This window comes from Amphiura filiformis, chromosome 13, assembly GCF_039555335.1.
Source record: "Amphiura filiformis chromosome 13, Afil_fr2py, whole genome shotgun sequence".
Lineage (NCBI taxonomy): Eukaryota > Metazoa > Echinodermata > Ophiuroidea > Amphilepidida > Amphiuridae > Amphiura > Amphiura filiformis.
The window spans coordinates 52,277,367-52,303,319 of NC_092640.1; the positions used below are offsets into that span (position 1 = coordinate 52,277,367).

The window sequence follows — 25,953 nt, forward strand, 5'->3', positions numbered from 1 at the left end:
AAATACGGAGATTGTAGAAAGCAAACTCCGCATCTGACATGCGTCGAGCCGCGGGTATAGGAACTGATCTGACATGATCTTTTAAATTTCTGATCTGAAATAAACTTTGTGTCTGAAAATAGTACGTAAAGTAACATCAACAAATACATTCACATAGTACAGTAATCGTACTAAAATCAAATACACATAATCATACATGAAATCACCAGTCATAATCAGTAATACTTAACATTAAGATCACATCCCTCCTCACCCCCATGCACTAACAGACAACAAGATAGGGACATGTACAGGGGATGAGGTGGTGGAAGCGATATCGCCAATTGGATTAACACATAATCATGAAATCTTCACAAACAATTCTAAATTTGTTATGTGGTGTCAAAGCAAAATTATCTTACTCTAAAACCGTCGGGGTACGACAAAATACCCCACTGCAAGTATGTTAATTTTCCATTTGTAATTGCTAACCGTGTATTTTGAATGGGGCTGTCAGCCCTGTATCTTCGCCAGCCTCGTACGTCACGTGTTGCGTGTCATATGCCGCCTGATATATATATATAGTGAGGGACGGGACAGTGTGTCAAATGCAGGGAAACCCACGTGACAGCTACATCAAGCACGTTGTTAGGAGCCGTAATGACTCAAGGCCAAAATCACCTTTTACCCAGATTCACACGAATGCACAACAATAATATACTGTTTGACTACGTTAACAATGATTATATGGTCTGTAATTAAAAGTAAAGTAAAATATGCTTGGTACATGAACAATAAAGGCACATATAATATAATAACTCTTTTTAATTATCACTACTTAACCCGCAGTCTTCTGATTCTTGGAGACCATAAAATTATGTTGCAATGATCCGAAAGGCTGATGTTTATATCCCCGTTCAGTCGTCCTGCAAAAATCACTGTTCAGCGAAGTCCACTGTACACTTGCATTTATATATATCCTTTGCGTATAATATCCTCTCACTAAAATGATGCTGTTTTCTCTCCAAACACTTAACTCCTTACGCAGATGATAATTTCCAAAAATCATGCTTCTTTCACCAATCACTCTCTTTCTCCATGAAACAGGCTTTTTTCTGCACTGCTCTACTTTATTGACAGATCTGGGGTTTTTTTTAAACCAGACCCCAGCAAGTTTTTTATACACTCAAAATCGCCTTCGTTGCTGCATTAAAATAGCACATTATTGGCTATGCAAACAGGTTCAAATGTACCTCCTTTTGAAGCATATTCCCAAACAACCCATAATATATTAATTGACCACTCTGTCACATTCAGCTTATCTTAGCAAATGGGATTTTCCCAGTTAACATTAGGCAACACTGAAAATTCGGGATAAGTGGGGATTTTCCAAGATTATTAATAACTCTGATTGAGTTTGTTTACTAACACTATAAACATGTCACAACACACTAACTTTTGGTTTTCTGCTTTCTCCTATTTCTCATGACATATAGCTTTAAGTTATAAACAAATATAAATAATCAAATTAAATTAGAGAAAATCTCAAGGACTTATGTTTACTGAACACATAAGAGAGACAGAAGGGGAGGGAGAAAATTGAAAAAATGGCTGATTTGATTTTTCTTTTCGCTCTAATGCTCTGACAATATTAGTATGTGACCCCCGGATGACATTACTTTGTGCTTAAATTGAAAGGGCTGATTTAATTTTTCTTTTCGCTCTGATACTCTGACAATATTTTATGTGACCCGGCCGCGGATGACATAACTTTGTACTTAAATCATGTCATTATAGGGTGATTATCTATGACGCGTGTAACGTCAATGTATAGCGTAAGCTAAACTATGAGAGAGGCTCTCCGAAGAATTATATAACATGAAGTGAGAAGTTCTATTAAAGTTTTTGCAAAGCTTAAGAAGAAAGCCATTAACAGTATGGAGAAATTTGTATTTGTTATGATTCTACTGGCTACGTTTGGCTCTTATGTGAACACAGGTAAGTGATAGAATACATTACTCATGTTATTGGGAGTCTTACGGTGAGTGGGATATTTAGTCATTGAAATATTTTTAAAAATGCAGTGGATTTTTTAATATTAATAATATATTGATCTTACATGACATGAGTCAAGGAAGCCAAAAATATTATTTCTATTTCTATAGGTCTTGTGGTTCTTGAGTTAAGGCTAATAAAATACCAAAACAAATAGCAAAAAAGAAACAGTAAGCCAAAGTGTTGGGCTGCTTCACCGCGCTGCCCTATCTGGAAACAATCGTGGCAATGATAAACAAGTCTATGGTCCGCACCAAAATTGAATATGCTAGCCCCCCCCAACTCAACGCAACCATGAGAGTTGATAAAATAGCTCGGAAAACGGGTGATTTTTTTTACCAGTAGCAAGGACCGCAAAATTGGCAAAATAGGGGGTATTTAATTTTGACTGTCCGCAAAATTTGACCGTGAAATCAGCAAAATAGGGGGTATTTAATTTGCACTGTCCGCGAAATTTGGATAAAACGGGTAATTTAATGTCAATATTTAGTGTCATTGAAAAGGGGTGTTTGAAATTCTAGTCATTGAAAACCACAAAAAGGGGGTTGCCAACTTTTTTTGTTGATTTGGGGCCGGGATGCTAGCGTAGTTTGGATTGGTGCAACATCTAGCTTTGTCCTCTCTTTTACAAATGTTTTACAACTCCATGTAATCCAGAAGATGGCAACACTATTCCATCGGATGTTATAGCGAAGTATCGGATCTGTTATGACCAGCTACATGTACTGTCAGAACCTCATACACAGTAGTTGATGCACCCTGTCGGCGCTCCGTTATATAGGCAAATCCAACCAACCAAGTGATGGTCAGAATTCATTTGGCCATTACCGGGTTCCCTCCGCACCAACCTGGTGTTGTGACTGCCCGATTTGGTGGAATAAAGCCACCGCTTAGAAATCGATGTTATTATGGCATTGTGTTGTAAACTTTTATCACTCTTTTGTCTACGTGTAACACGGGTGATGGAAATCGAGTTTAAAATCCCCACCAAGGCAGCATCGTTTCACCTTTCAGGTGGGATGCAGCCGATGGGGACCCAGCTATAGCTGCCATTGAGGTATAGAAATACGTACTAATTAGATCCGTCTATAGATCACAACTTGGTCAGCCACAAGATGGATCATTTATCCACTTTTACCGGCATATTAAATGTCCCATGGCATATGGAATGAACAGGTGTCTGACCAGGATACTCAGAGCTTCAATCAGAAGGTAAAACGTAATTTGGCGCCAACCCGTCAGCATTGCTGTCGATGCCTCGATTAGCCTTGATATATAACTTTGGCCAATGGTTCGTCTTACTACGTTTGTTGATTTTAATGTATAGAAAAAGAAATTGTATACAGACAATTTTCACAAAATGACCTCTAATAGCCCCTGACTTTTGCCCATACCTATGTACACATGTAAAAAGTTTGGGCTAGCGGTTCTTCCGATTAAGCTTGGAGATCGTAGCATTATTATTACTGGGTCGCGTGCACGCATTTTATACGACAGTGTGATTATAACAATTATGATATGCCTAAATATGATTTATTATCTATAGTTTTCAGAGCTATGGGTATGCATAGTACCTGTGATTTTGTCAAAACATTCGTGGTGGCGAATAATAATAATTATTGTTAATTCTAGTATTTTCTTCCGTTTAACCACAATACCATGTGACTATTGTTATACATTCTTGGGCGTTACTGGAATAACGGGATGAGTGCACATGCATTATACATGCTCATTCAAGTGAAATTACCAACACCCATGACCTAATGTACAAATTCACGGGCACCTGAATTCGTATGAATATCAATTTATACAATGTATACAAATAAAAATACAGCATATAAAATAATTAATAGAGCAGATACTTTCCTATTCCTAATGCAAAAAAAAAAATTCTCCTTGTAATAAAAAAAGGACATATACCTTTTCATTATCTTTATAGTTCTGTCTCGCGGGCCCTGGATAAAAAGTTCATCTTCAGTCAAATACATTGTAAGGTTTAATCTTTTAGTTGAATATCTAATTGTCTGAGGATAGTAATTTTCGCTATCGCTATGGGGTGTGTGTGTGTGTGGGGGGGGGGGGGTTGATTTTCCATAAATGACAAAGGGGATGGATAAATGGCGAGTTAGGTGACGATAAGATATGGGCGAGTTACGGTAAGACCATTTAACGAGTTACGGGTAAACCAATGGGCGAGTTAAGGTTAGACCATTGAACGAGTTTCAGTTACACCAATGGACGAGTTAATGTTACACCAATGGAAGAGTTACGGATAGACCATTGGACAAGTTACGGTTAGACCAATGAACGAGTTACAGTTAGACCATTGAGCGAGTTATGTACAATACAATACAATACAATACAATACAATACAATACAATACTATACAATACAATACTATTAGTTATCCCCTGTTTGTTCATGCAATACGAAAAATACCACTGGTTTTGAGGTCGTACAATACAATACAACTGGTATTTATAGAGCGCCTAAAACCAAACAATTGTACTAAGGCGCTGATAAACACTTAAACCAAATAAAGTGACTACGATGGCGTGGTTTGCAGTGCAGGGGGATAGGATGAAAAACAGTTGGTAGGGGTATGGTGTAGGCGGCGAAGTAAGAAGAGGTAGGGCATGGTAGTGGTGATGTAAGGTTGGAAATTTGGATCTTGGCCAGTCTCTAGTGTGATTTTTCCCAAAAATGCTTCCCAATAATATTTTTTTAATGTGTGAAAATCTTTCAAAACACATCATGAAGTGTTGTTGAGCTTAAGGAGTGACATTATAAAATCAAAATTGACTTAAGTTCAAGTTTACAATTTGTTTGCAAATTTAGCATTTCAATGGTCTGACCATAATGAATAAACCGGGCAATGGTCTAACTGTAACTCGCCCATTGGTCTATCCATAACTCACCAAATGGTCTAAAGCTAGCCCTTAATTTACCAATGACAGAATGTATCAAAGCTCAGTATCTGAACTTTCACTAGAGAATTTCTCTAGTAGAAGCACTCACAAAATGATATATCTGCAAAAAGTTCATTGTCAACACAACAACATTCCTTTACGCCATACGTTAATTTCGCGTCTCTGGAAAGGGTTTGATCCAACCATGCGTGCTAATACTGTTTCGTAATCTGGTGTATATGGTGTAGACGAATCCATTTTTACTACACCTCTATGGCAGACATTGACGGGGTCCATCCATCTGAAATGTGAAATAATGCAGACTTGGCTGGGATTTTGAACCACATTCCATCACCCGTGTTACACGTAGGCAAAAGGTTAATATTACAATGAAATGCAACAGAAAATCGATTTTAAGCGACTTTTACCCACCAGTATGGTACAGATGAACCCCAGTAATGGCCAAAAGTATGCCTAGATTGAAAGACACAGGCAAATACAATTCAATTCAATTCAATTTAATTTAATTCCAAGAAATTAATGAAGCTCCTCCATTCAATTCAATTTCATCAACATAACAGATATCCACCACACGTTTGTACAAACTCATCTTTACGTCTGTCAGTGTTGCCGATGCTCTAAAAGCAGTGAAAGCACAAAGGCGTTGCAAACCAACCATCGACCTCCCAGTCTGCACCAAAATATAAATAATGTCCATGAGTTTAAAAAAATGTTACGTTAGTCAACTGAGGAACTAGCGCAATTTAGCGGCTTAACCGCAACGTTGGTAATAGTGTACTTTATTGTAGAGCTTTTGTTCTCAATCGATCAAGATCCTAGCTGTAAAATTATCAGACACTCCATGTTCCTCAAGACATCCACTCCAAGCATTCAACATTATAGTACACGTGAATGGTATCTTTGATAGGCCTGATAATGGATAGAAAGTCGAACAGAGATTAAATTCAGCTTCACCAGGATTTCTTAAATGAAATGATATAAAAAATAACCCATTACAAGCTATGTATTAAAGTTAAGATTCTAGGATAAATAAGAATTATACTTCAAGTCCCATTAGGCGACAAATATACCGTTTTGGGGACGTATTCCAACTCCAAAACTATCGCCAAGATTGTCGGCTCCCCACCTCTAAAATCATTTGGTAAAAGTGACCATCTGATGAATGTATCTAAAAGCAAAACTCAGCATAACATATATGAAGAGCTCTGTTGCAAAAGTCCTTACATCTACTTTTGGCTGAAATTGAGTTATTAACATGACATTATAGTGTGGGTAAAAATACACATTTTGGTTGTTGTTTGACTTTCATTTTCCCTTATGGAGATATCGTATATTTCCTGTTTGGGAAATCTTAGGGAATTTCCGGAAATCTGAACTTAAAATGAATATGAAATTTTAGGAAAACAATTTCTTAATGTATAATAGTAGCCTTGAATGTTCTTTATTATTATTATTATTATTTCAAAGAACTTATAAAGCGCATTTCCCATGGATCAATGCGCTGTACAAAGAAAATAAAATACATCAAAAAATAATATGAAATGGCATTAAGAACAACAATATATCACAGCATGGTAAAATATACTCCTAATTACATCAAAAATTCTTAAAACCAAAAGGAACTATTTTGGGGTCACTATGTTTGAAAAATTCATTGTAATTAACGAAAGCTGTAGCTTCGGAAATGCTCAAAAACATAATTTTCTCGGATTTAATTAAAAATTAAAAATTCATAATTAAAAAAGTAAATGAGATAATTCAATTTTTTTTATTTTAAAAGCATTAGTCAAGTTACATAAAGTAGTACAAACAAATGGGCTCAAATTTGATTGCAAAATGGTTTCAAGAAAGGGGGAAAATTTAATTTGTTGCAAAAGCCCTTACATCCACAAAAGGCGCGATATTAAAGAAATAATAAAGTAAGGCTTGAGAATTGTACCAAAACGATTCTTTTAGTTTCTATTCATCAACACTTTATCTGAACCCAAATTGAATCAAATCAAATAAGTAATACTTGCGCAATTTAAAAAAGCCGTTTTTCTCAAAAAGTCAAAAGTGGATGTAAGTGGTTTTGAACAAAAGCTCTTCATAAATTTCGTTATGAACACGGCAGAGTGCCGAATACGCAAAATTGCTGTTCGGAGTAAAAGGCGTTTGAAAATCTTGGTACTATTCCATTGGTCCTTCTAAAAATTTAGAACATCCGTGAGCACTCATTTGAAATGTATATTATAGACGTGAATGTACATGAATTATTGGCAATACTTGCATGTTCTGATATAATCGATATATCCCTCAAAACGCGCTTCAACAGTTATTCGGCTTTATGCTGTATCAAAAATGTCTCTACCATTGTGCAGAAACAGGTCGTATATGCATTCAACTACATGTAAAGCACCACTCTTGATTAGTCTTTGATTCGGGGGGTTTTGTGTAGAAATTACTGGTTGTCCTATTAAAGGGCAGGTCCATTGCTATTGCAAGTCTATTGCAAATACAAGTTTATCTCTATTGGAAGAGAATAATTATTACATTACAAGTTGACACTTGTTGCAATTTTTTTGTGCGTATTTCTCCTGAAAAAGGAGAAATTGTGTGGGTAAAGTTCAGCCTCGTACGTGTTCTTTCCCCCGTTTGAAGCGTACGTGTTCTCCCCCGTTTGGCTGATGACGTAGGTAAATGAAGCGGGCACTATATCATGCTCTCATCATACAATCACAATCAAGTTTGACATTAGCAACCAAGAGTTGTACTATCACTTACCATAACAATGCTGCATATACAATATGCACATCATTGTTCTCATTTCGGGAACAAAGCAAGCACAATATTGTTTCTATGCGTTCGCTTTGTAATATTTCATCCAACTGAAACTATAGCGTTGCAATATACAGGGAAATCAGATACTTGAGTTTGTGGACTTAACACGGTTTATATGCTAGTCTCAGATGAAATACTAAGCTCAAATTATGTATTTATTTTTTAGGCCTAATATTTCTTATGATATTGATATACATATGAATCGTAATATCACAATTGTCTAATATATAAAAACGAAGCGGCTGATTTGATCCATATGTTTAAAAACCATTAAATTTGTAATACTAAATTTGGAATTCTTTTCTGTGAACAACAACAGTATACGTTCTGTCCATTGAGAGCGTTTATGGTCCCTGTTCTCAAAGCGGGCTCATCTCATTTCATGACGTCACCGTTTTTCTAGGCCAAATCTGTCTCGTTCGAAGGAACTCACCGCTTTTAGTTGATTTTTGCGGAATATCAATTTTAAACGTCTTATTTTCTCAAAAAAGAAGTGATTTTCATTGTCCTCATAATATTAGCATGCCAATGATATGATGTTGTTTTCGCAATAGACCTGCCCTTTAAGGCTATGTAGACTTAACTTGCTATATAAGTTATAAATAGTTATTCGGGTAATATTTAGCAAAAACTCGATGATTTTAAAGCAAAAATAGCAATAGTGACCTCTATTTTGCGTATGATTTTCCGGGATTGTCCAATTTCACAGCAATATCATGTGGGGAATGTTTGTACTTATTTTGGTATCACTGGATAGAAGATACCTACAGCTATATGTTAGTTAGACTTCTCCGTAGTCCATTTGCACATTTTGCATACTCTGGCTTTTACATTTAAGCATAACACTCCGATTTATATTGATTTGTGTGCAACTGATAGATTTTCACATCTGTATCTGATCTTTTCAGTCACCGCACTCCCTCTGTTTGTTAGCTTTTCGTGGTTCGCTAAATCAGAATATTGTTCAGTATTAAAGTGGCCCATTATAATTATGCAAGATAATGTTGCATTCAATTACTTTTATTGTCACTAATCATCTGATATTCTTAATTCTTTATGACCATTTTACTATTGAATACTTTAATTTTAATAAACATCAGTATAATTTTGAGTTCAACGAAATGGGTTCATCATGACTAATAATAACATATTTTAAATAAAATTCGACTATGGCATAGTCTATACGTTGGTATCAAATACATTAGTATATAGGACATGTGATATAGAAAATCCGTCGTTTCCCGCTATACAATACTATAGATCAACATGATTTGTACAGTATACGATTCGTCTTTCTGCCGAATTCATTTATGACACTTAGGCGCGATTCGTCCAAACCAAAAACCTGAAACATAATCATAAGCATACACAAACTCAATTTGCTCAAAATTTTCGATTCATCAATCTGCCGAATTCATAACGATTATGCCCATCAATTAAGGTTAGTAGCTATTTTGAACTGTTACGATTTGGTAGTTCACAGAATCTTGCGAATGGTTATAGTCAGCTTTGGCAAAAATTGCAGTGATCATTTCATAGCGAGTGTGTAGAAGAATTCAAATATCACAGGTATACTTTTGTATGTCCTTTCATGTGGTTCTTGAGTTATGTTGTAAAGAGGACCGAAACAGCAACACTTTTGTAAAACATACAGAACTCATTAACAACAATAAATTAAGCAAGTTTTCAAAGTATATGATTTGTAGAATGAACTTTTGCAAAACATCAAAGTGTGTTTTTTTTTCAAAAATATATTGATTTAGATAATGAAAGTCGATTTTTTGGCTGGTTCGACCATCAATACCTTGACTACCCTTAAACCAATTATATTTTTGATCTGAAATTAACCTGCGCTAAAATTGCTACATTGACCAAATGGTGTATTTTATAGAATCCTATACGCGCTAGGAGGTGGTACAGAGGATGATTTTTAAAAGTACTACCCACCACCCCACTGGGTTTACTGTACAGCAGGCGATCAATGTGAGTAACATGACACCACTGCTTTGCTATGCTGCTTAGAAGTGCATGGTTAAATTTGAATTTGAACGGTTATATTTACATTAAAAACGCTGTGAAGATGCTGGTCGATTTCACATTTTATGTTATCTACAGAAGGTGTGAGTTATCCTTTAAACACACATCACTTTTGTTCTGAAATCGACCAAGTAATAATGACACACGCACAATTCTAAAACAACATATTTTGCACAGAGTTCAATGGGATTTGAAAAGTAAAGTGGCAGTTGAAACTCTAGGGATAACACTTTCGCAGTGCATGGTGGGGCTTCCTTAAGTCATCCTCTGGAGGTAGTATACGCTGAAGCCCGGGTGAAGAGGCCAAAGGTTTTTATTGAATAGCCCTATATCTGATTATAATCGTCTAACAGACATGACCACGAGCGATTTTTTACATTAATTTACATGTCCTTAAACGTTTATTTACATGTCATAATATTTTATGATAAATTTTCTTTTACAGAAACATTTGAATTTGAGGCAGAATCTTACGAGCTTGAAGAAACATTTGAAGCTAATAATATAGATAATGCTCTTGTGAAGGTCACAAGAAGCGGAACAAGTGCGGAAACAAGTGTTGCAAGCTTTACTAGTAAGTACTGGATTATACATTTGTTCGGCTTATAATTGGCGAATGTTATTCGGTTTTGTTACTGACCGTGTAAAGTCCCAATGATCGCGTAAATTCACCTAAGACTGCACCAGTCACGCAGTACGCAACGCGCAACTAGCGTAAGTGCTGTAGTGCTGTGCCCAACTGCGTGGATGCCTTTCTATATCAATACACGATGTTATGAGTCTATTTTATAATTTCTAAATTATAAACCGAACACATTTTAGTATGATCCTATAACTGTACCAATGGCTATTTGATTATTCCATGTATGGAACCTTTACATATACATTAGTTCGCCTCGAGTTCGGTATTGACGTAGGTGCGTATTTCGCTGGTTACATTTTCGAATCACCCGCGTAAACTCATCCTGCAGAGCGTACACGCACGCGTACAAGGGCGGTTTGTGATATGCTTGCAGCGTAACCTCGAAAACGAAATTGGTGTCAATACCGAACTTTACCAAAGAAAAGTACTACCACTTTTTTTTTCTTTGAATAAAAGGTGACAGCATTATGCAAATGATCTTTGTTATGCTCTAATACATATCTTATTAGATAGGGTATAATTTACCCCATCAGTTCCTATCGATACAATGATGAAGCTATAGGACCAACTTAGATGTGTCTCTATGAAATGTTCCGAGAGATTGGTACTTAAAGGAAGTGTCCGGCAATCACAACACTATGTCTTATATGTTATACAAATAATTATCAAGCACGAATCACATGGTTTTATTTAAAACAAAGTCATATTAACCATAAAAACGAATAAAAACAGCCATCTCTCAACACGCAATATTCAAAATTCCCGCGCCGAAATTGTCGAGAGCAATGACGTCCTAATAATTCAATGAAGCCTGACGACATTTGAGCACAAATAACCATGACGTCACTGCTCTAGAAAATTTCGGCGCGGGAATTTTGAATATCGCGTGTTGAAAGATTGCTGTTTTTTATTCGTTTTTATGGTTAATGTGAGTTTGTTTTAAATAAAACCATGTGATTCGTGCTTGATAATTATTTTTCTAACATATAAGACATAATGTTGTGATTGCCGGACACTTCTTTTAACTGAAGGAAAGAAAATGTTTGAAATATATAAATGGAAATAAATCGTTTGTACACTTTGATAATTATTATGTTTGAAATATCTGTTCCCGTTCTGCAAGTTCAGTGAGATTTGTATAACTTTATCTTTGATGAGAAATACACACCTTCGCCATTTTTCTTCCTTTCTTTTTTCTTCCCTTAATACACATGCACTTAAAAATATGGTGTCGAATTTGACCAAATCGGTGCATAATTGATACCCGCTTGCATGATCAAAACATGACCCTTTAATGGATCTTTTTGGCCCCGTGCAGGGTCAAATTTGACTACAAAATTGGTTGTTTGCAATGAAACAGGGTTTAAGTGTGTATATTCGCCTAAACCTTACGCGGTACTTTACTTGTAGAAATAATAGCATTTATGCATGGGTAATTTAATTTTTTCTTTCAGCAATCAGCACAGTCTGTCCGAAAATCACATCCACTGCAAGCTCATCGGATTTTGTGTTGGGAACAGCAACTGTATCATTTGCAGCAAATATAGTTGAGGCATGGTTGGAGATAACAATATTAGGCATAAATGATGACGAGCAAGAGGAGCGAGAATTCTTCTGTTTGTCTATAACAACCAATCCTGGAAATGTACAGAATGCTAAAGTTTACATTCCTGCGAATGACCGTAAGTTAGCTCATGTGAATCATTGTTTCGCACGCACCAACTGAGTATGGCATCAAAAATACCCCCAAGATTATACGCCTAACGTTGCACATCCAAGATACAAACTTGGACGTCCAAGAACTTCACAAAAAAAATACCCAATAATTTTAAGCGTGTTCAATAATTGACCAATGAAATTTTAGACGCACAAGGTTTTAGACCCAGGATTTCTTGGACGTCCGAGATTGAACATTTACCATTACTTATAGGCAAGATTTCGTTGGCTAATAATTGATACGCTAATATGATGATTGACTGTTTGAAATTTCTGGCGCTATGTGACTCGTCGATTCAGGGGCTGGGGTATGAATGTTTGGAGAGTATTTTTGTGGGAAATGGGAGCACATCAGACATATCGAACTGCATTCTGAATACGAAGAATGTCCTTCTGATATCAAATAAATTTGATTGTTTGAAATTCGCGATATAATACACATTTTATGGCAAATGGTTAAAAATTAATATTTTTGATTTTTAACAGTCCACGAAGGAAACCTTTTAAATCCAATGATATGTACTTAACGTGCATGTAACTGGGATGAAATGCCCGCAATCAATTGAAAAGTTTGACCTTTCGCATTGAAGATATGGATTTCCCCCAAACCATCAAATACAAACAAAATGTCTTTTTTGAAAAAAAAATATTACAAATCATTAGATTTAGAAAGTTTACTTCGGAGACTGTTAAATATCAGAAATTAAAAAATATAATAATATTTTAATAATTTGTCATAAAATTTGTATTTGTATCGCGAATTTACAAAAAAAAAATTGATATCAGAAGGACATTCCTCGTATTCATAATTCATTTCGATATATCTGATGCACTCTCATGTCCCACAAAAATATTGTCGAAACAGTCATACCAGAGCCCTTAAGTGTATACACAATTTCATGGACGTCCAAGATTGAATCTTGGACGTCCAATGTTAGGCATATTGTCTTAGGCGCATTTGGGCAATTTATGCAAATTAGGATGTTATTCAGAAAATATAGCTTTTTAGCTACAATATGAGACCAAAATCAGATACTTGACTTGATTTTTAAATGTTGACAATTTGGGCGAGGTTGCTTGGTATTGACCATTTTTATGCTGCAGCAATCAATAGCGTAGTGCACGACGCATTGTCTTCTGTGAGAAAATATCGCACCATGTCGGGTGTTCCATTCTACAAATGACTACGATTCCTTTCGGCTCTTTGTTTTTGACACATCTGCTTTCAGGGTTAAATATCTATCGCTCGTATAATGTATAAAAAGTAATGTGTATAAGGGACCGTTCACAATTACTTGTTGGGGGGTTGATGCAAAAAAAATCATCGCGAAATTTCTTCGGGACCCCTTTTCAGGTTTCAAAAAATTCAGCCCCCCCTTTTTAACATGTAAATTATGGGTCAACCCCATAGAGAAACATACAAACTCAATTTTCCCAGGAAAATGTATGGCCATTTTTTTCAGTCCCCACCCCCCTATGAGGGGCAATTTTTTAAGGGCCCCCTATTTTTCAGCATGCTTCCCCAACAAGTGTTTGAGATGGTATGTATGTTTGAAAGTGCAAAATTAAAAATAAGGCGCTCGGTTTAACCATCGCGTTCAGCAACTCATCACGGTTGTTTGATGGGATCATTTATAAGTTTTGCAAACAAAACATCATGTACAACCAAATTTTAGGCTTAAACAGCTGAGAGTCATATCATGTTAATTTTCAACTTAAATTTTCACTCTTTTACAAAATTATTCACTTGTATAGCATTTTTTTTCAAGCTTTTTCGGATATAAAATATTATCTATTAATGACAAAATTGGTGGCGCTATTTAGTAACTGGAAATTACTCTTTCAAGCTTTTAATACAAATAATTCCTTTTATTGTTTGATAAAATATGTTTATACAATTTCCTTGTTGCTTGTTTGTATTTATGAAGCCAATTCTATATACATCAAACAACCGTGTCATATCATGACGACACTTGTAAACAAACCGTGCTCGAGTTTGATTGACAGATGACGTCGAACACAAAATAGTCTTTTTCTGTCTTCCATTATAACGATGTTCTTCGCACAGGATGAACACATATTATAAAACAATTTTATTCTTATTTAACAATTGGAATGCTGTTAGTGTTCAATGTTTTGTTTTGCTTTTTTTAGATTGTGTCAACATTGGAACATCTGCTGAAATGAATAATAACGCGGATAACATTGATGATCCTACGAAAGTTCATTATGTGGGCCCTTGGTGTGTCGGTGATAATGGGTACCCGGACACTATTAGTATCGATTTTTTACCCCAGGCAGATGGCATGCTTGAATCTATGTTTATTTGGCTTACCCAAAATTCTGACCAAGATACCATTGGAGATTACTATGGCATACGTAAGTACTGTAAGGAAATGAAATAAAACCACACATTGACGAATAAAATTACGAATCAAAATATTGATAAGTTTAAATACAATAACCCGATAATAATGATATATTAGCTATAAATACAGCTATAAATACATATCATGGTTACGGAAAGGTAAGGTTGAGACATGTGACACCAAGCGGGAAAATGTGTGGTCACATAATCGTCAGTATGAAAGGGCGTCTATTTTAAACACGATAGACTACTCTTCAAGAGTTACCATATTTTAAATAGATTTCTACTAGTGTGACCAATCCAGTCTCCCTACTTTAAGTGTCAATATTTAGCACTCTATAAAATATGAGTGTTAATATTGAGCACTTTTACTAAATATAGTAAAACTTAACCGACTGTCTATAACGAAAAAAGCGGCATGATAGAGTCATTATATTTAAATATGTAGTTTATGCCGTGATAACGTATTTTTCTAATAAAAATTCTAAAAGGCTAATAGTGCTCGTTCATTTGTATCAAAGTCTTTCTTAGTCGTTTCTGTTAATTTAAAAATCCTGTGAAAAACAAACTACCCAGCAAACACAAAAACGTTTTAAAAACTTTTTAAATAAGTTATATTTTGGCTTTTGGTTTAGGTAAAAACGTTTTAATAACATTAAAATGCCGGGTTATATAAAGGTCATGATAACGTTTTAAAATGTTTTGTATGAAAACACACTACAACAATATTTTTAAATGTTTTCAAAAAATGTTACTGTAAACTATTTTTGCAAACATTTTTGCCAAATATTGTGTCAATACTTAAATAACATTATGTTAAAATATTTGAACCTAGCAAACACAGAAATGTTCTTAAAATGTTTTTTTTTTCAAAACCTTTTAATAACATTTAAATGTCGGGTTATATAAAGGTCATGAAAACGTTTTTAAAACGTTACTGAAAATATTTTGGGGAAACATTTTTCGCAAAAATATTTTTTCAACCCCAAAATAACGTTCTGTTTAGAATGTTTTGTATCAAGTTTTCAAGAATGTTTTTGGAATGTTATTAAAACGTTTGTATACCATTTATATAACCCGACATTTAAACGTTTTCTGTAAAACATTTGTGTTTGCTGAGCAGTAGATTATCAAAAAATGTTTTTTTAAGGTTATGAAAACGTTTTATACTCTTAATATATCCTTTATATAACCCGACATTTAAACGTTTTCTGACAACCTTTTATAACCTTTTGCGAATGATGTCGAAAACGTTTTGTGTTTGCTGGGTAGTAGTAGTAGCATTGTTTCCGGTTATTTTTTGTTGGTTTGCTTATTTGTTGGTTGGGGTGTTTGTGTATCTGTTTGAATTATCATTGTCGAGGATCATAAACAAATAAACAAAGTAACACAATAGAACATAATTGTCTCTCTTTCAGTATTAGACGACAGAGATGCCCCCGATGACAGTGGTACCGCTCTTGGTGTCTCTAGGGACGACTCAATTGTTATCAATCAAGATGGCTATGTAGGCCTACTAAATGACGAAGACGTAGATGGGGATGTTATTACTACAACCCAACATAGATTCCAACTTCAGTACATGGAATCATCAGGCACGATTTCACTAACGGGTGATGCCGAGTTGAGTTTAACTGACGCTGGGACACCGGTAGACGTGAACCACATTCTTGTGTCTAGTGGGAGGCAAAACTTTGCTTCATGGAGAATTTGTGGATTAAGTAAGTGATATTGCAATTAAGGTTTTCCACAACGTGACGCCCGTCTGTCCAAGAACCAATGAAAATGATATCAAACATTAAAGAACAAACTATTATATTTAAACTAGAATCAACAATTCTAGAGGCACACGATAACCCTCAACAGATTCCTGATTTCTGCAGTGATGGTGCGACCACAATTAATATATCTTTGCATTTTGTCATGATTGCGAGTGGGACGCACTTTTGGGATTCAAAGTTTCTTTATTCAGTCCTAAAACACTCACCACTGAAAGAAGAGCCAACAAGATTGATTCTCACTCAACTCTCAACAGGCATGATAATTGTTCCAAAGAATTCTGCTCACTTATAGTCTGGTCATGGGCTATTCATCTAAAAGCATGCAAGAGAGCTCCACTGCTTGACATCATGATAACAATAAGCCCAATCGGCATTGGAAGTTTGCAAACTTGTACAGGGACAATTTTATAGTTTTAGGACACTTTTGTCCTTTGACCTATCAGGAAAATTGCTGTAATTATTAATAATTTATTTATTATTGTCATCAATGTTATCATTAAAAAAATTTAAATAATTAATTCATTTAATAATAATGTTTTTCTGGTTTGTTTTCATCTATTCTAGTAACAAGTTTTAAATTATATTTCACGCACTCAACCCGAATTTTCCAAAGATAGGTCAAAGGGTCATGGGTGTTCCTAAAAAATGCAAGAAGTTACAATATCGATTTGGCTTATTGAACCGGAGTTGTACTTTACGGGAAAAATGTCATCAAACTTCGTACAGAGTCCAATATAGTTATATTTATTACCAAAAAGGTTTTTGTAGATTTGATGTAGTCCATGATAGTCAAAAACGACGAAAAAAACACACACACACACACACACAAAAATGCTTACCTTTTGACGAAGGTAGCTTGTCAAATTCTCGATTTAATGTGATAATTAAAGTAAAATATAGTTTGTACTATCCAGGATGTTTTCGATACATAGGTAAAAGTTCTCCGCATGTAGAATTTGAGGAGATATTTTGGGGATTCATCCACCATACAATTACCTGATCATTTCTTAGTAAGAGGACTATTATAATACATAAAACGTTTACTACTAATTTCACATTGTTTTTGCTATAGGTCCTAGAAAGTTACCACGTGTAGCTGCCCGTGCATCTGGATATATTTTTGGTCGCCCATCAGAGAAAGCTATAGATAATACCCGTAGTAGATTGTTAGAGGACTCAGGCTGTTTTATATCAGGTAAGAATACGGTTACTTTAAAAACTCGATAGTTAGCATAATGTGCTTACTATCGAGCCATTTTAAGACATGCAAACACGAAGAACCTCATGAACAAATGTGTAAAGGGTTTTGAGCAAATTATCGATATACACATAGTTATATACGAACAATTAAACCTTCCAATGTGTGTCTTAACCCCATTAGCTCATTTGGTAAAGCGCCGGACTTTGGTACAATTTCGAGTTTTCAAAAGCGCTAGATAGTAAGCTCATATGGTAACTGTCGAGGTTTTACGGTATTTCTTTTCCTTTTTTTACGTTTTACATTGGTGAAAATGAGTGAAGAACAAAGACAAATGGAAAGAACATCGAAACGACGGAAAATTAAATGGTACAATCGTTCACTATTTTTACAATTTAGATTAAACATTCCACAGAGGTCTACTTTTCATATTAAACATTTTTCATTATTTCTGGGATTGTTTTCCTGTCCATTATAAACTGCTGCCTCCCATATGCCCCCTTGTCCTCTAATTGTGCTGTCGTAGGAAAGCAGATCCCGAAATATAGGAAATACCAATTTTAAAAAGGCCTACTCGAAGTAAACCAATTTCTGCTACACATCTTACAAGTGTCAATCTCGTCGTTTATTGAAGAATGCCATTTTCTTATAAATCTAGGTGAAGTTACTGATCCATGGCTACAAATAGATCTTGGTCGGGAATATGATGTGAAACTGGTTCTTATCTGGCCCGTAGAACTTGATGATCCAACTTCTAATCGTGAGTAAATGTCAATCAACCAAAATAATATAATGAGAATCCTAGTTTTACGTTCTATGACCATTCATTTCGTCATAATTATATTCACTTATAATCAACTGCTTGATTTTATCCAGCTACATGGTTGAACGATGCAGACGTATATGTTGGGTCATGTCCAGCAAGTAGTCTCACTAGTAACAACGAGTGTCAAACTGGTATCACGGTCACTGGAAATGAAGATATTGTTGAAGTCCGTTGCACTGGCACAAACTATGGAAGATATGTGTACATACATCAGAACGTTGGCAATCAGATCGCGCTTTGTGAAGTTGAAGTTTACGGAGATGATGGTAGGACGATAAATAAATTCGAACCCTTTTTATATATATATACATGTATATGTACATGCTCTGGCCAAAAGTTCTTTGCTTGAAAAAAGTAAGCTTATGTTAATCTGCGGTCGGAGAAATTTTACAAGGCCAAAAACAATCATTCTATAAGCATTGTTAACACGGCGCCGTCAGGAAATAAAGTTTTATATTACTGATACCTAACTTTTGAGAAGGTTTGTATATTTGAAGGTACTAGGTGCAAAATTAACCAAAAGGCACGCTTTTTTACCGTTGCGTTCTGGACTTCAGTCATCGAGAAAACCGTCAACAAATCGTACCCGAGTTTGATTGACAGATGATGCCACACACAAAGTTTTTTTTTTAATTCTGTCTTTGATTATACAACTTTTGCTTTACTACTTTACTTCTAGTTCCTATTCAGGATCTGGTCAATGTGGAGTTTTCATCAGCCACATTTGAAACAACAAATGACGAGTCAGACAAGTCCGCTATCGTTACTATTACACGAACTGGATCATCTTTTCTACAATGCGCCTCAGTCGGTAAGACTTTTAACAAGACGTGTGTGATTTGAATCAATATGGAGTCTAACCACTTCAGGGTACAGTCGATTTTAAGACATCATGCAGTTATTGTTATCTGCACACATATCACAGGGGCACTCACAATAGGCAATTGAACCCAACTGGTAGCGCTGTGTTGTAGCTATAGGGGATGAACTAGTTAGCATCATATATCAAAAAAGTATATAAGCTGTGATTTTAGTACTTGCTCTATGTTTCAATTACTTATTCTTTTCCAAATATCCGAATCTTCAACCCGGTACAAGCTTTAATAACGGGGAACATACATTTTATTAAAAGAAATCCTACCATTTATCTAAACTCGCCATATTCCAATGCACATTTTGCTTCACCGAGCAGCCATTTATTTGGTCGTATTTGGAAGATTGGTGTCATAAAACCGTCATAGGTACAAATTTAGTACTTTCTGTCAATCAATTATGGCTTATTCTCTACATGTCAATCTTTAAATAATTGACATAGTCCTTATAATAACGGTGGTCCGCCTTAATGAGTAAATGACAGCAAACAGCTGCAAACCAGTGAAAAATACCCCAAAACTCGGTCAGATTAGCTCCGCTCGTACATAGCGTCATTATCGATTGGATTAGTCGTCCGTAGCGGACAATTCGGTCGTTCATTGGATCAATATTATCAGGTGGTAATAAATTTGCATTGGACAATAGATTACTATATACTGGTTTAGTACTGCATATATCGGTTTAATCTTCAATAAGCGGGTTTATGGCTGGAAAGGTCACGATGAATATGCCGTGGACGACACTGCACTATGAACTGAACATTATCTGCTTTGTCATCCATTGTTTTAAAGTTTATGACATGTCATTGGGAGTTGTGTTCCTTCAAAGGCCCTCTTCATAGATCTTAATACATAATGATGGTAATGATATTTGTTTTCATAGATCTCTATACATCAAGAACGTCAATAATTAACCCTGGCACCACCCAACTTGAAGATTTTACGCCGATCTTTTCCACCAACCCGACCACGATCGAATGGGAGGCCAATGATGGTCTATCGAAAACATTCACGTTGACTATAGCTGATGATGATGTATGTGAACCTACCGAAACATTCAATGTCTATTTGACCAATCCTATTGGTGCAATACTTGGAACTCAATCCTGCTCTTCAGTTTCCATATTCGATGATGACTGTAAGTAAAATATGTGTCAGCACAAAGCAGCCATCAATAAATAACACGTACTGGTGTTTATAAAATCCAAATGCCAGGTATTTTGCAAACTGTTTCTTTCTCAAGTTAAATACTCGTTCTGTAGCTTTCTGTCATATTATGTTGCTCAATATGATGGTCTCATCGCACAAGACCTAACGGACGGCCTGATAAGCCAATACGAAAATTTCGTAGATACGTTTCGAATGTTAATCCATTTCCGTTGGTAGGTAATATTAATAGCATTATAGGAAGAAATTTCAGCATAAGTTGACATCCAGTAGGGAAACCCTGAATCTGAATGTTGCAAAATACATCGCGTTAAATAAATAAATCAATAAGAGAAATTGAATAAATTTTAATCTTAATTACCCAGAGCAGCCAGCGCACATAAACGTTGAAAAAAAAACCAAGTGCATCTGGTCGGATTTGAACCGACGACCTTCGTATTACTAGCACGAAGCTCTGCCAATTGAGCCACAGAGGCACGCTGGAGAAGAGCGGAAGATTTTAATCTATAGGTATTAGGTTCGAAGATTAAAATTTGTTCATCCTATCAACCAAATCGAACAAAGTATATAATTTAAGAAAAATATGAACATAGAAATATATAATATATGTAAACAAATGTTGGGCTATGGGTCGAACAAAAGCAATTTATTAAGCTCACTTCTTATTATGCGGATACCTACGCTTTGTTTTTTTACAGCTGTTACCTACGCTTTACCGGATTCAGCCTTAAGCATGGTAACTGTCACGGAAGGTAAAACAGTAGACATTAGTGTAAGGCGGTCAGGGACTGGAACTATGCAAGATGGATATGCAGGTACTTTATCGCATGATTGCTCTGTCATTATGTTTCGATATAAAAGTCTATGTATCAGCCACAAAAACGATTGTTCAGGCTTGTTTGTACTCATTTTAATGCGTTTTTCATGATGATTCCAAACCTGGTCATGTAAATGTACAATTCTGAAAAAGTTCTGAAATGGGTATTGTTAACGGTCGTCTATACTCGACACCTGGGTAAAATAATTGGTTAAAGGACTTTCAGGAATTAATGTAGTTTTTGCTTTTAACTAAATTTAAACCTGCCTATTTAGAAAAACGAACATCCTCCTAATGGTAAGCTAAAGCATTGGTACAATCTTTAGTACCTTTAAAATCAATGTGCTTTTGTTCTAGAACTTGAGTTTACCGATATCACGGCCGAGAGTAGCGACTATACTAATACAGACGGTACGGTAAGGTTCAATGCTACCAGCAGTAACACTCAGTACTATACTGTGAGTGCTGTGGATGACCAAGCATACGAAGGAGACGAGACGTTTACGGTGAACTTGAGAAGCCTGCAACCCAGTACATGCAGCTTCGTTGATTCGCAATCATCTGTGACGGTGACCATTGTTGATAATGACTGTAAGTTAAGCAATCATTTTAAGATGAGTCCGAAATAGTTGATTGTCTCATTTAACATATTCAATTTCTACACAAAAACAAACCATTAGTTATTGACAATATTGGCATGTGGTGACACTAAATTCACGGTTGTTCTATTTGCAACCCAAACCTAAGACAAATTCCGCTGGTTTGCAATTCAGAAAGTAACGTGGATCGATTATGATAATTTATACTCACTTCTTGACTAATTTAGGCAAATACAGCCCGGTTAGTTTAGTGAACTTTGCATGTTTAATGTCAGTGCAGTCGCCTTATAGCAGACACCTAAAACCTAAGACCAGAAACATATCAACTGCTATGTTGCATCATGGAATCAGTACATTGGCTGTCGCAGATTTGCCGTTTCGGTTGTCGTAACGGCAAACGAACTATATTGGTCCTTTCATGTGTCCCTCCTAATACATCACTTTTGAAAGCAACATGTTTTATTGTTATTTTTGCTTTGATAATGATGCTGGTAGCTCTTAACCGTGCAATTTATTATTAATTTGCAGCTAAGTTTTACTGGGACTCCTCTGATTATATTAATAATATTATCAGGATACCAGAACGAACCGCATCAACTCCCGTGACAATTATTAGGGAAGGACTTGCACAGGCTAAAACAGTCAGTAAGTACGAAGTACTCTAACGTTAACAGAATTAGTCAACATTCAAAGTATGTTTCGATCGATCAATCAATCAATCAATCAATCAATCAATCAATCAATTAATCAATCAATCAACCAATCAATCAATCAATCGATCGATCAATCGATTAATTAATAAAGTGCTGCTATCTATAAAACATGTGAATAAAAACTTACATATTGCAAACACATTACAATAAGTGAAATAAATCACTTATTGAAACCAAATAGGATCGTCTCTACTTGTTCGGCAATAACACGTGATCAAGTCTGTTTAAATATAACCCAATCCACCAGGCCCATTTATACCACCAAAACTTATCATTATATTAATCATTGTTATTACAGATATTAAGGTGGATGATGTAAATGCCGAATTCGATTCAGATTATAGTTTATCTGACAGTAGTGTGACTTTCGCAGCGAATTCGAACGATAGATCGGCATCAATCACCATTAATGTTGTAGATGACTCAACCGTTGAGGGTGACGAGGTGTTTACTCTGACCTTAGAAGATCCTAATTATACAGATGGACATCGTAATCTGGGTGACCCTTATCGACTAACGGTCATTATAGTTGACAATGATGGTAAGGGGTTTCTTTTTATTTCTACAGCATGGTTCGCATGAACGTAGAAATTGTAGATTTAGTCGCCTTATATACCAAAAGAGTCGTATTTGTAGTCGTATAGTAGTTTTTTTTAATTTGAGTTGCTTAAAACAGTTAGCATAGGCGAGTACAAATACTCGAATAAGAATACTCGTCCCGTGACACACATGATAGCTGACATTAAAGCATGTAGACAATAAGTACGAAAGTGACCTTTCGCCCAGTTAATGTGGTCTTCATGACTGTACCAAAACAAAACAAACAACAACAACAACAACAAATCAAACACTTCAATAAAACAGTACTGTTAATAATTATCATCTAAAACTTTTGAAAGTCTATCTATTTATTCTCATTCCCTTCATAATTATGTTTGAAAAGTTTATACTAATTGGTGTAATCACATAATGAGACCGATATGCACAAAATCATGGTCGTGTACGATTAGTATGACAATGGGCTGATCGAGTGATTTATCCTTACTATAGTATAGCTACATATTTGGGTGATGCAATTACCCAAAATACAGCAGTAATGGCTGCCATCAGTGCTGGCATCAATGAATTGTTTAATACGAAGTAATCAATCTGGTATTACCGACTGACTAAATGATATCTTGCATTTGTTTAATATACCTAGCTGAATATACATTGAACCAGGCTCAGTACCGAACGAGTGAGAGTAGTGGAATTCTTAACGTTTGTGTGTTACGATCAGGCGACACGTCGACAACAAAAACTGTTGGTGAGTTACTCAATAACAAAAATTCAGTGGTTTTAAAAATTATTCCTATTGTACAATATCTAACACTTAAATGTGTCCAATTTATCATTGATTGGGTCCCATTAATAAGTGTGTGAACAAAATGTGACTGAAAACACGGCATGTATACATCGCACAAATTATTACATGCAAAAGTAACTGCTTTAAAATACAATTAGGCGTATTTGTCAATGTACCAGCTAGTAATCATTCTACTTATTTAATGTCCCCATTTGAACAGAAATCGATTCTACGCCCGGTACAGCAACGACCGGGGAAGACTTTACACCATTAAATCGAATCACGTTTAATGGCAACATTGAGGCTTGTGGTGACATCATCATTCCCAGGGACAATATCGGTGGAAAACACTGAGACGTTCACGTTGAGCATATTACCAGGGCAACAGGGTGTGGCGATTGGTGCTATAGGTTCTGCACAAGTTCTGATATCTGATGATGATTGTGAGTGATTAATAAATAATCTAGACTTACTGGGGCAGTATATGAATAAAGATCTGGAAACTGCATATCCGCGACATCACAATGAGACGGATAAATTTTAGCTATCAAAATACAAAATATGTACGTCACAGTGATAAAGCAACAGAAAGTTTGCACACCTGTGATCAAGCATAAATGAGAAACTGGTCGCAATCACTACAAAGGTGTTTTCTTGATCCGATTAAAGTACATTCACATTTTAGATAGCAAGAACCAATGAGAGCAAACGTTAGGAAAATGCGCACTCCGCGTACTACTCACAATGCTTTCGGACGCGTTTTTATTGCAGGTTGATGCATTTATATCTGCTGATAAGGTGCCATGTTTTTATCCGACATTATTGAACTAAAATGAAATTATTGGGTTTTTGCTGAACCATGAAATGGTATCAGCCTATATGCGTGTATGTTACTTACTTACTTGCTTACTTACTTGCTTACTTACTTACTTACCAACCATTTGGTCCGAAATGGACATATCTTTAAATGCCACGAAGGTATGAACCCCCAAGTGGTGTCAAATACAAGAGAAAGAAGTAAAGAATATAATAAAAATATTTCCTAAAATCAGAGGTCATCCAAGGGGTCACAGGGGTCAAAAAAGGTCATTTTAACCAAAAATGCTCCAATCGAGCTGAAATTTATATGCAATGATCCTTATGACATTCTAAACATGTTTAAAATATTTTAATATTCACTTAAGGTCATTAAGGGGTCATAAAGGGGTCAAAGGTCAAGTTGTCAAAATGCTCCAATTGAGCTGATATTTAAATGCAATGATCTTTATGACATTCTAAACATGTTTAAAATATTCCAATATTCATTTAAGATCATTCAGGGGTCATAAAGGGGTCAAAGGTCAAGTTTTCAAAAATGCTTCAATTGAGCTGATATTTAAATGCAATGATCTTTATGACATTCTAAACATGTTTAAAATAGTTTAATATTAAGGGCATTAAGGGGTTATAAACGAGTGATATATATATACATATACCACAATATACTGCCAAATCCCCATGGTTCAGCTATGGTGCGGTAACCGCTCTAGTTTTTATTTGACCGAGAAAATTAATTTCAAAGCAAAAAGGTGTATTTCTGAATTATGCTGATTTCAACATGTATCGATCGACTTTTAGCACGACTATGCATAACAATGGATGGTCACTGGCGTACTGAGTGGTTTAACGTTTTGTATTCGTAAAGCAGTATACAGACTTTGTATTGTTACGTACAATATTGTATGTACAATATGTACGTTATTTAATTAGGTGCCATTCTATTTCCAGTAATGTTTAAGTTCTAACGAATGTTTGATGACGTAAAATCGATAATATATTTCTGCTAGATATTGTATGTAACATATTATCGATTTTTCGTCATCAAACATTCGTTATAACTTAAACATTACTGAAATAGAATGGCAATACGATTAAATAACGTATATATTGTACATACAATATTGTACGTACAATACTCGGAGTCTGAAGCCCGCTTAACTGTTTCTTTCAGGTGACGCAAGCTGGGAACTTACTGAGTATTCATTCACTGAAAGCGTAGCTGCTAACTCTGTGGCGATCATATGGTCTGGCAGTTCAAGTGTTAACCT

At 35.5% G+C, this 25,953-nt stretch overlaps 1 protein-coding gene and 1 non-coding gene across 2 annotated transcripts; one reads left to right on the top strand and one right to left on the bottom strand.

Moving 5' to 3' along the window:
* The first annotated feature begins 1,788 nt into the window (after positions 1 to 1,788).
* On the top strand, positions 1,789 to 25,953 carry LOC140168502 (uncharacterized). Its single transcript, XM_072191902.1, has 17 exons — positions 1,789 to 1,977; positions 10,267 to 10,395; positions 11,919 to 12,146; positions 14,335 to 14,559; positions 15,967 to 16,269; positions 17,402 to 17,524; positions 18,186 to 18,287; positions 18,404 to 18,619; positions 19,033 to 19,164; positions 20,109 to 20,363; positions 21,091 to 21,207; positions 21,567 to 21,800; positions 22,337 to 22,453; positions 22,820 to 23,062; positions 23,723 to 23,827; positions 24,087 to 24,309; positions 25,857 to 25,953. The coding sequence occupies exons 1-16, from the start codon at positions 1,917 to 1,919 to the stop codon at positions 24,218 to 24,220; spliced, it is 2,724 nt and encodes a 907-aa protein (XP_072048003.1). The 5' UTR covers positions 1,789 to 1,916; the 3' UTR covers positions 24,221 to 24,309; positions 25,857 to 25,953.
* Trnat-agu (transfer RNA threonine (anticodon AGU)) lies at positions 20,796 to 20,868 on the bottom strand. The gene has a single exon. It is a non-coding gene; the product is annotated as a tRNA-Thr (tRNA).